Source organism: Hemitrygon akajei, chromosome 18 (assembly GCF_048418815.1).
Source record: "Hemitrygon akajei chromosome 18, sHemAka1.3, whole genome shotgun sequence".
NCBI classification, from domain to species: domain Eukaryota; kingdom Metazoa; phylum Chordata; class Chondrichthyes; order Myliobatiformes; family Dasyatidae; genus Hemitrygon; species Hemitrygon akajei.
In genome coordinates this window covers 15595424-15607743 of record NC_133141.1, presented here as the reverse complement: position 1 = coordinate 15607743, position 12320 = coordinate 15595424, and the positions used below count along the sequence as shown (strand labels likewise).

General features: G+C 41.8%; 1 protein-coding gene across 5 annotated transcripts in view; it reads right to left on the bottom strand.

Annotated features, from left to right (window-relative positions):
• Positions 1-12320, bottom strand: part of LOC140741135 (tensin-2-like) — a 255607-nt gene that overhangs the window by 68656 nt on the left and 174631 nt on the right. For all 5 annotated transcript variants that reach the window (XM_073070944.1, XM_073070945.1, XM_073070947.1 and 2 more), the window contains exons 8-12: positions 10142-10192; positions 9828-9950; positions 8714-8778; positions 8275-8358; positions 4700-4812 (exon numbers count right to left, since the gene is read on the bottom strand). In XM_073070944.1, coding sequence (XP_072927045.1) covers positions 4700-4812; positions 8275-8358; positions 8714-8778; positions 9828-9950; positions 10142-10192 — 436 coding nt within the window. The remainder of the gene's footprint in view (positions 1-4699; positions 4813-8274; positions 8359-8713; positions 8779-9827; positions 9951-10141; positions 10193-12320) is intronic.

The window sequence follows — 12320 nt, the reverse complement described above, 5'->3', positions numbered from 1 at the left end:
AAGCACAAACATGGAATCAACAGGGAAGAGAAAAAGATTGCATTTCTTTAGCACCTTTAATATCCCCACCAGGACATTTCAAGATGATTTACATTCAGCAAAAATTAGTTTGAAATGCATTCACTGTTGTACTGTAGGAATCATGACAGCAAATTTCTGAACAGCAAGATTCCACAAATTTCAATGTAGTAAGGAAAATATAATATTTTTGGAAAAAACTTTTATTATGGGGGGGGGGTTAAGGATCATCTAGACAATGGAAGGCACTCTCCCTTTCTTCTGAGAGCCTGGGTTGTAGAATCTTCTGCATCCAACTGAGACAGCAGATGGGGCCTCGGTTTATTATCTTATTCCAACACTGCAGCCTTCCATTAGTACTGCACTGGAAGTGTCAGCCCGAAATAGAGGATGACTAGAATCTTGTATCCACTACCATACAGGGTAACTGAGATGACTGACAGATTCACTTAGAAGCCAAATTAGCACAAGAGATAGAAATGGGAGGATAAAGTGGCTGAGTTGCACAAAGCAGTGTAGGAGGAAGCTCAAGTACAACATAGATGTGTTGGGCCAGCTTCCCTGCTGTAAGTACCCCTCAGGTTATTGCCCTCAACCCTCCCACTCAGTACAGAACTATTCAAAAAGAAGCTATTAACAAGAAGCTTTGTTCACTCTATGAACTGCTTTTCTTCCTATCAAAGCAAATAAATCTGGTGCTTTAATTTAAGATTTGGCGATGATTTTTGCATCCTCACTGGCCACAGGAGCAGTGTCAGATGATTGGAGGGTGGCAAATGTTATCCCTTCGTTCAAAAAGGGGAATAGGGATAATCCTGGCAACTATAGACCAGTGAGTCTTACATCAGTGGTGGGAAAACTATTGGAGAGGATCCTTAGAGACAGGATTTACAAACATTTGAAGAAGCATAGTCTGATTAGGGATAGTCAGCATGGCTTTGTGAGGGTTGGATCATGCCTCATGAGCCCGATTGAATTCTTTGAGGATCTGACAAAAAGCACATTGATGAAGGTAGAGCAGTGGATGTGGTGTATATGGATTTCAATGAGGAATTTGATGAGGTTCCCCTTGCTAGGCTCATTCAGAAAGTCAGGAGGCAAGAGATTCAGGGAAACTTGGCTGAGTGGATTCAGAATTGGCTTGCCCACAGATGTCAGAGGATAATAGCCGAACTTGAAGTCAGAATACAGGATTAATGGCAAGATTTTTGACAGTGTGGAGGAAGAGCAGGATCTCGAGTGCACATCCATAGATTCCTCAAAATTGCAGTGCAAGTTGATAGGATGGTTAAGAAGGCACATGCTGTGTTGGCCTTCATTAGTTGGCAGATTGAGTTCAAGAGCCACAAAGTAACAATGCAGCTCTGTAAAACTCTGCTTTGACCACACTTGGAGTATTGTGTTCAATTCTGGTCAGATTATTATAGTAAGCATGTGGAAGCTTTAGGAAGGGTGCATAGGAGATTTATCACAATGCTGCCTGGATTAGAGAGCATGTCTTATGAGGAAAGGTTGAGAAAGATTTGGAGAGAAGGAGATTGAGAGATGACTTGACAGAGGTATAGATAGAGTGGACAACCAAAGACTTACCTGGTTGGCTGCCAGTGACTAGTGGTGTTCCGCAGGGGTCGGTTTTTGGACCACTTCTTTTTATGCTGTATATCAATGATTTAGATGATGGAATAGATGGCCTTGTTGCCAAATTTGCAGATGATACGAAGATTGGTGGAGGGGCAGGTAGTGTTGAGGAAACAGGTATGCTGCAGAAGGACTTAGACAGATTAGGAGAATGGGCAAGAAAGTGGCAAATGAAATACAAATGTTGGAAAACACATGGCCATGCACTTTGATAGAAGAAATAAGTGTGTAGACTGGACTGCCAACACAGATGCCTTGTGCAGGAACGCACAGAGTCGACTGTACTTCCTAAGAAGGTTGGCGTCATTCAATGTCTGTAGTGAGATGCTGAAGATGTTCTATAGGTCAGTTGTGGAGAGCGCCCTCTTCTTTGTGGTGGCGTGTTGGGGAGGAAGCATTAAGAAGAGGGACGCCTCACGTCTTAATAAGCTGGTAAGGAAGGCGGGCTCTGTCGTGGGCAAAGTACTGGAGAGTTTAACATCGGTAGCTGAGCGAAGGGCGCTGAGTAGGCTACGGTCAATTATGGATAACTCTGAACATCCTCTACATAGCACCATCCAGAGACAGAGAAGCAGTTTCAGCGACAGGTTACTATCGATGCAATGCTCCTCAGACAGGATGAATAGGTCAATACTCCCCAATGCCATTAGGCTTTACAATTCTACCGCCAGGACTTAAGAACTTTTTAAAAGCTATTATTAATGCTTTTTGAGATAGTGATTTAGATGCATCTCATATTTTTTTACTGAGTTAAGTATTGTATGTAATTAGTTTTGCTACAACAAGTGTATGGGACATTGGAAAAAAGTTGAATTTCCCCATGGGGATGAATAAAGTATCTATCTATCTATCTATCTAAACAGGGAGAAAATCCAAAAATCTGAGATACAAAGGGACTTGGGAGTCCTTGTGCAGAACACCTTGAAGGTTAACTTGCAGGTAGAGTTCATGGTTAGGAAGGCAAATGCAATGTTAGCATTCATTTCAAGAGGTCTAGAAGACAAGAGCAAGGATGTGATGCTGAGGTGTTATAAGGCACTGGTGAGGCCTCACCTTGAGTACTGTGAACAGTTTTGGGTTCTTTGTCTAAGAAAAGATGTGCTGGCATTGGAGAGAGTTCTGGTCACAAGGATGATTCCAGGAATAAAAGTTTATCATATGAGGAACGTTTGGTGGCTCTAGGCCTGTAATCACTGGAATTTAGAAGGATAAGAGTGGGGAATCTCACTGAAACCTTTCGAATGTTGAAAGGCCTAGACAGAGTAGATATGGAAAGGATGCTTCCCATGGTGGGGGAATCTAGGACAAGAGGGCACAACCTCAGGATAGAGGGGCGTCCATATAAAACAGACATGCGGAAAAATTTATTTAGCCAGAGGGTGATGCATTTGTGGAATTTGTTAGCACAGACAGCAGTGGAGGCCAGGTCGTTGGGTGTATTTAAGGCAGAGCTTGATAGGTTCTTGATTGGCCACAGCATCAAAAGGTTACGGGGAAAAGGCTGGGGAGCAGGGCTGAGGAAGGAAAAAAGGTTCAGCCATGATTGAATGGTGGAGCAGACTCAATAAGCCAAATGGCCTAATTCTGCTCTTATGTCTATGGTCTTATAGATTAAAGAGTCGGCACAATATTGTGGGCCAAAGGGCCTGTATTGTACTGTACTGTTCTATGTTCTATGATAACCAAAATCTCTTGCTGCAGATACAGCCTTGTGACTGGAAGTAATTTAGTTTAGTGTAGAGCTATTAAACGGAAAGGGTCTTAATCTACAGATTGGCAAAATCCTGTGGCGAGTGAAATCAACTGATAATCAGATGTTATCAGTTGCATAAATGTGAATGTTCTGAATGAGTATAGAGAAGCAGAGGATGCCAACTTTTGCTCCATTCATGTACCCTAAGTTCAGCTTCATGTCCAATCCTTACACATTCCATTAATAGGTGGTTTGAGGATCAACAAGCAACTTGAAAAAGACTTTTCCACAGCTCCTCCAATTGTGCCTCCCAATAAGTAATGTCTATCACCTAACAGAATAAGGAATGCAGGCACAGGGGTGTACCATCAACCCCTATTCACATGTTATCCAGACCTGGTAATACATTGCCATTCACTTCCTATTGCTGTGTCTAAATCCTACCAAACTGGGGGAGGTACTTCCACCAGAAGGTCTGCAGTGGTTCTAAAGATGGCTCATCACCTCCTTCTCACAGATAATTAGGAAATGGCATCAAATGTTGGTGATGCCAGTGATGCATACATCCTGAAGATTTGTACTTTTTACAAAAAGGGACCCATAGTTCAGACCAGTCACTCAGTCATGCTGGGGCTCAGCCCATTTCCAGCCCCTCACCTCAGTGATGCAGACAAACAATACCAGACACAAGTTCAGAGCCAGGCGACAGTTGAGGATATCTTCTCAACCCTGTCTGTATTCCCAGTAGTAAATGAACAAACATAGTTTTCTTTAGTTTCAGTGCAACTGGATAATTTTCTTTGAGCTGGCTATCATAAGAGGAGCTTCAATACACTTTGGTAATCTTCTTGAGAGATTTTTTAAACATAGTAATGATAGCCCATGCTTTGCTTTTTCATTCATTTGTTCCCTGGATGTGGGCATCATTGGCAAGTCCTATTATTTATTGTCATCATTAATGGTACTTGAACTGAATAGTCATTACAGAAAGGCAGTTAACAGACACTAACTGGGGAAAATTTTTAAAAGATCTTGTATACAGTATGCAACACACACAAAATGCTGGTGGAACGCAGCAGGCCAGGCAGCATCTATAAGGAGAAGCGCTGTTGACGTTTCGGGCCGAGACCCTTCCTCAGGTCCTGACAAATGGTCTCGGCCCAAAACGTCGACAGCGCTTCTCCCTATAGATGTTGCCTGGCCTGCTGCATTCCACCAGCATTTTGTGTGTGTTGCTTGAATTTCCAGCATCTGCAGATTTCCTCGTGTTTGCCTTGTATAAAGTATGTTCTGCAGATAACGGAAGAGGGTAAAAATGGATCTGCAAACATGTTGTCTGAACACAGTTACCTCCATGGGGCTCAAAGCTGGGTATAGCAGGGATGATGACATGGTGCAGGAACAGGGGCATGCTGTTCATTTTTATCGCTCCAGACAACAGGCCGCTGAAGTAATAGATGTATCTGCAGGAGGAAAGAAACAGTGAAGTCAAAGCTCTGAAAACTCACTGTAACCTCAGCCTGGACACCATTTTGTGGTGGTCAAAGAGGATGACATACAGTAAGCCATTCACTTGTCTCTGTGCACTATTTCAGCAGGGTTCCTAACCCGCTTCACATAATTGAGTCAGGGAATGGAGAAGGTGAGATCATTCAAACTGCTCATGAAAGTAACAGCATGGTCCAGGCTTCCCCTATTTTAATCAAGCATAGTTCATGAATACTATGCTCGACTCAGCCTCCTATCCCAGGTCATCTACTGCCAGAACCCTCACTTCCCACTCCAGCCTCCCTCATTCTATTCTCCATAAAGAAGAGGTCACTCAAAACATTGCTATCCTTGCACTGAATCCCATTTGGCCACTACTCTATGTTTACTGACTTCCAGCTAATGCCTTGGTTTTAAAATGCACATCTTTATTTTCAAATCCTGCCATGGTCTCACCCCTCCCTATTTCTGCTCCATAACTCTTCAAAAACTATCCCCTTTTTACAGTTCTAGCCTGCTGACAAACTCTGAGTTCAACTAGGAGACACAAGAGACTGCAGATGCTGGAATCTGGAGCAGCAAACAAATTGCTGGAAAAACTTAGTGGGTCAAGCAGAATCTGTGCGAGGAAAGGAAATGACCACATTTCAGGTCAAAATCATGCACACAGGTCCTGATACATCAATATTTTTTCCCCATTCATAGATGCTACATGGCCCACTGAGTTCCTCCAGCAGAATGTTCATTGCTCTGAATTGAATTATTCCACCAACAATGTACATGCTTTCAGCTGCCTGGATCTATGAAATGCCCTTCTTAAACCTCTCCACCTCTATCTCCTCCCTTAAGATGATGTAATCAGGCATTTGGTGACCCTTCCTGATATCTCCCCCTGTGGCTCAGCGTCATATTTTAAAATAAGTTGAAGCATCGTTACTATTTTAAAGGTGGCACATAAATGTAGGTTGTTGTTGTTGGCACTGAATCCCGAAAAGGACAAGAGGTGAGTGGAAGCAAACTGGACCCCTTCTATTCTGACAGGCTGGGATTGATTGTGCCCGAAAGGGAGTGGGGGAAAGTACCAAGGACTAGTTGGCCACCAACAGCTGCTGAGAAATGTGGTGACTAGCCTGCATTTCAAGTTTAGATTGACAGTCATCCCAGGAGAATGCAAGTGACTATGGCAACAAGATGGCAGGGCGGAATGGCCAAAAGCATCTACGATTGCTCCCATTTGTCTCTTATAATTGCACTGGGAGAGCCTAGTCTGAAGAGTTTGCTCCACCTGCAGCAATGTTTGTCTCCCATGTATCCAAACTCTCAACTCTTTTTCTGCACTGAGAGACATGCTACCCCAGATAATTTGAGGACAACAGGCTTCTGTATTGGTTACACTGATTCTGGCCACTGTTGTAGCAATAACAATTTTGCTCTCTGGCTTAATTCCCATGTCCTGTTATTTGACCTCTCTTTGGTCAAAAAATCAGTATGTTCCAACTGTCCCCAGAGACGTGCTTGCTATGATCTTCCTTTTCTCTCTCCTAATAGCTAAGATTCAGCTCTGAGAAAAATGCAGCTCATCAACGTGCCTGTGCAGAGCCTGGGGTTGGGGAGGGGCTGGTCAGTCAAATCTGTGTGGAGTTTGTATGTTCTCTTAGACCGTATGGGTTTTGCCCAGTGCTCCTGGTTTCTCTCAGCCCAAAGATGTGCTGGTAGGTTAATTGGCTACTGTGAATTGCCCTTTCATGTTGGTTAATGGCAAAGTAATCAAAAGGAGTTGGTGGGCATCAGAGAGAATAAGGGCAATACAAGTGGAAGGTGAGAGCGAATGGGACAGATCAAATTGCTATGCTGGGAGTTGGATGACCTTCTTCTAGGTCATAACAATGTGTTAAAATGTCTTTGCCACAGTTCACAAATGCACATTCCAGAATTGGGGATGTGTAAGAAGGGTTTTACTGGTGAAGGAAGACAGAACCTCTGGCTGATCCTTGTGTCCTTCTCAACCAAGCCCACTTTTTCAAGAGCAAACTTTTGTTCCCTTTTGAACCTGAAACAGTACTTGGATTTATATGACACCTTTAACAAAATAAACGTTTGAAGGGATTTCACAGGAATTTTATCTGACACTAAATCACATTGAGACATATTGGAGCAAATGACTAAATGTTCAAAGATGGTTTTGTGTGTTGTCTTAATGTAGGAAAACAAGGTGATGTTTAGGGAAGGGATTCCAGCATTAGGGCCCAGACACAGATTCCAGATTAAGCAATAGAAGCTCGTAGAGATTAAGAAGCCAGATTGGAAGAGTGCTGAGATCTCAGAGGGTTACAGAGAAGTAGTGAGAGAAGAGACTATTTGATGAGACCAATGACAAATTATATATTTAAAAGCCTCTCTGGATTTTACATCATGGAACATTCTCTCTATTATTTTTACAGCTGCTTGGACCAACCACTGAACTGAGCAGGAAATTATTTACATGGTCTGAAAACTGCATGGCACTTTAAATGTGTTTTTTTTTATGCACGTCAAACACAAACCACAACTCACAACAAAAGTAAACAATGTTAAGCAGTCAAAATACTGACAGGCACAATGGCAAAAGTAAAATGTTTTGACCAGATGGTGTCGACGGTTTATTAAGAATGAGTTACTGACTTCCATTCAGCGTTTAGTGTCTCAATTTTTAAGTGTTGTAACTTGTAACACTGACAATGTAAATATGCTGAAGCTCTAAAATGTTTCAAAGTAAAGGTTGTGGTACATTTATTTTGGGTATTTATGGATTGTATTCATTAATACATAATTAATTACAAGGTATTTCACAATTATAACATATATTTCAAAACTATATTTGCATAATTTCAAAATTATATTAATATTATATAAAAGAAAATTCCAACTGTGTGGCAACAAAGGCTGTGCGCACTGTGCAGCCACACACCCATGGAGCTTAAAGGGAACAGTAATCATGGGATATGCAAAATTGCCCAGGTCAGGATTCTCATTCTAGAATCTGCAGAGAGCAAATCAGAACTTCTTCAGTATGCTTGTCACTGGTAAGTCATAAAAATAGACACTGAAATTTATTCAAAAGAACACTAACAGTATGCATATAAACTCTACAATTGTGCTGCATAAAGAACTTGAAATGCCTCCACTAATGAAAAGATGCTTGCTAATTTTTAATGCATTGAATGCAGTGAAAGTGAGGCACCAGCAGTAGACAGAAGAGAATAGCCTTATTTTTATTAGTGGCAGAACTTGCTTGAAGAAGTTCTCATTTGCTGTTTAAGTATGCTGCTTTGACACATCTAACCAGGGCAGTTTTGCAGTTGCCCTGATGTATGAAGGTTATGAAATCATAAAATCTTCAAGCCCACCCCCACCCTTAGAGATACAGGGTTATCTTGGTGCAAGGTACAGCCCCTTACCTGGTTTGTGAAGGTTGTATTGCTGGAGCAACTTTGTCCTCACAGAACTTCCTCATGGCTAGTGTACTGAGTGCCTGGTCAGCCCTGTATTTTAGAAAGATATGTTCAGCAATACTATACACAGTAATCTTCGAGATAAAATGTGGGTTGGAACACAACTCCAGAAACTTCAGCAGATAATCCAAACCAGCACTTGAGTGCAGTACAGAGGGGGTTACTGCACGTACGTTCAATGCAAGAAGCATTCCTGCATGAGAGCTGGCAATTAAGATTCCCCACTCATCACTAACTGGCCTGAGTAACAGCAAAGAAATCTTTGCTGTCAGATTAAGTTCTGCCCAGACTCTCACATTCCAAAACTGCGTGTGGTTTTCTGCTGGGTTTCAAGAGGTCAGTGCAATCAGTCTATGAGGTTTTAGTTGAGGCTGATAGCACTTACCCTGCAGATATCTTGCTGTAGTGCATGTATGCTGCAATTATAACTCCTGTTCGACCTTTGTTACCCTGTTGAGACACAAACATGAGAAGGGCTGATATCCACTGGACCAGTGTAGAGTGTGTGTGGCACCATGGCCCACCATCATTACCTGCTGGGGTGGTAGACCAGTGCTTGTACTACTAGTAATACCTCTTCACTGCTGCTTGAACCAATGTTCAGGGGCAAAGGACCGCCCAGTAAGCCAATGAGTCACTCACTCACTTCTGATAAAGCAGTACCTGTACTTTGGTTTAGCAAAAGCCAGGTTCTCATTAAATTCAAAGGCCCAAGGTGAAAAGAAGAAGCAGAGCTGGTACCTGTGACTGACACTTACAAGTGATGTGCTGTGGTGAAGCAGGCGTACCCAGATAAGGTCAGGCTCTAGTATGACATAGGATGAGATTGAATAGTTGTGCAAGGTTACTTCATAGGTGGGTTTGAGTTAGAAGGGTCACTGATGCCTTGCATCAATGAATGCCCATGACTTCAATGGAAATGAGGAAAAATAAATGTTGAGAAAGCAGGAAGTGATAAATTGAATATTTGTCCAAGGATCAAACACTAGTCATGGAATTCTGCACAGCAGAGCCCAGGCAAGGTGAGAAATAAAGCAGTCAACCCTCTTTCAAACTCCAGTTATACACCAAATACTAAATAAGAAATCTAATAGAAAATGCTAAATAAGGAATAATGAAATTTGCATTATCCTGCAGACTAAGGCTGTGGGTAGGTAAGAGTATGGAAGTGCCTACATGAGTGGAGAAGAACAATACCACAACCATTTATTATACTGCAAACAGTGCAAACTCAAAAAGGCAGGACATGGAATCCTGAAACAAGTCTTCCAGAGCTAGGCTTTAATGAGCTGGAGTGTCATAAAGGCATCCAGTTCTCAGTTCTGAAAACCATCCCAAGGTGAAGATTTACATGCAACTTTACAGAAATAGGACTCCTCATTTCAACAATTATACTGAGGCCACTTCCATCAGGCCTGCAAAACACATCCATAAAACAGTCTGCTGGGAATGACGGGAGGGTTTTGCTGATCAAATTGCCTGCACCGTTGCTTGCTCACCTTGCAGTGCAGGACAACAACATGATGGGGGTCAGAGTTCAGCCACATCTCCATGGCTTTGCAGATGGCACAAATCTTGTCCAGGGGAGGAGCATGAAGGTCAGGCCAGCCAAAGTCCTGAACCTGAGGAGCCAAAACATATTTGTTAATATTTGTTTCACATTTCCCAGGTGGTGGCATCACTGGCAAGGCTGACATTTATTGCCCATCCCCAATTGCTCCTCCGAAGTTAAGATATTTGATGGCTCATTTCAAAGGGTTTTTAAGAGTCAACCATTCTAAAATGAAGGGAAAAGAAAATTCAGACCACTTACCTTGGGATTGAGTCTGCTGATGTCTTGCCTCTTTTCGGACAGATTGAAAAGCTATAAAAGAAATGTAATAGTTTTAAACAGGTGAAGCATAGTGGATTTGTATGCTAATACCTACTTGTTGGAGAGGATAGATTAGAAGCTCCTGAGAGTAACCATTTCAGGTCTCCTAAGAATCAAGAATCTCTGTACCAGCCACCAATACCAGATGGGAGTGAACACTCTTGTGTCGCCTTGAGCAAAGATGCAAGTGGTTTTTGAAGCAATTTTAAACCATTCCTGCGCATGAGGACTTTTACTGTAAAGGACTTTTCATATAGGGATTTTGACCTTGCCCCTGTATTAATTGAACCAAGAATTTCTTAACAGAAAGAAAATCACAGATTCACGAGTGTAGAAACAGAATATTTATCCATCATGTTAAACTCCTTGTGAGCTACAGCCTTCTTCAACTGACCCCCTCCCCGCAAACTCCTCTACCCACTATGTTTTCTCCCAACTTCGTTGTCTATGCTGCTGAAAAACAACAAAGCTCACATCATTTGTCAGTGCTAATAAATATGATTCTGATTCTGACAAAAAATGGCCAAAACGTTCCAAATTAATTCAGGGCACATGCTGTTATAGCTTTGTGACTGGGCATTGTGGGTTAATATTTCAGTATGTTTGAATAAAATTCTTCACTAAATATTGACACAAAGGAGTCCCCTGTTTATTTTAACTAGGTCTCCATCTTTTAAGAAGAGTTTCAGACAAACCGATCCATTTACAGATAGTGTCCGAATGCCAACTTAACTTGGCTGAACAATGTCTGGGTGATATTTACAGTCTTACCATAGTGACAGAGCCAAATTAAGATTCAGATACATTGCTATGATAAACATGGACTGCAACATAAACCAAAATAAAACCACTCCTTTTTTAAAATTTAGGATGTGGGCATTACTGGTGGGGCTGATATTTATTGTCCATTTCTAATTACCACTTGAAGCAGATGACTTGTGATTTCATTTCAGAAGTCAGATGAGAATCAATTACATTGCCGTGCATCTTAAGTCACATAAAGGCCAGACCAGATAAAGCCAGCAGACTTCCTCTCCAATAAAGACACCAGTGAACCAGATGAGGTTTTACAATATAGCAGTTTTACGGTCACAGTTACTGATATATTTCATTCTAGAAAGTATTAAATTAATTAAAATTACAAGGGCAGCACAGTGACACCGACCGGTAACCCAGGTTCAATACTGTTTTCAGGTGCTATCTATATGGAGTTTATGCATTCCTCGTGTGATTGCAGGGGTTTCCTCCGTGTGTTCTGATTTCCTCCCATTTCCCAAAGATGTTGAGGATGGTAGGTTAATTGTCCACTGTAAGTTGTAACTCGTACATAGAATCTGGAGAGAGTTGGAAATATGCAGAGAATGCAATGGAATTAATGTAAATAGGCACTTGGTGGTCAACATAGACATGTTGAGTTGAAGGGCCTGTTTCTGTGTTGTATTACACTATGACTCTACATTCCCCAGCTCCAATTGTGGGACTTGAACTATGTCTCCAGATCATTATTGCAGACCTTTGACTAATCTGGTCTGATATTTTACTTCATCCATTGGCACCCACATCAGTGGGGCAGCAGTACACAAATTAAATTAAAATCAGCACTCCAGCAGCACGTGGTTAATGAATGTGCTGCCATATATGTTGACCTCTGATAATCCAGCTCTATCTCACAATTCACCTTTAAGTTAAGGTGAAGCCAATGGCACTTGATCTTCAAAAGAAATAAACTGCTTCAAACATCAACAAGAATGAAGGAAGAGGAAGCTGGTGGTCATAGTTCTGCTTTGTCAAACAGCAAAACCAAACCTCTGCCAGACCCCAAACAAACAAAGGATTTCAAAGGCATTTTCTTTACACTTCATTGTCTTCAATCCCAACCCTATAGCTACTGAACCATACTTTGAAGTCAACTGGACAAAACATTGTAGAAGTAGGCCACTTAGCCTACTCCTGCTAGAGGTAGAATTCATTTACCTCCAAAAATATTCAAAGATGCTATGCCACCCCTTGAGAAAGAGGAACTCTAACCCTAATGCACTTCCACTTCAGAGACTTGATGCAGGGAGGATGGTACCCCTCGATGAGGAATCTAGAAACAGTCTGAGAATAAAGTGTGGGT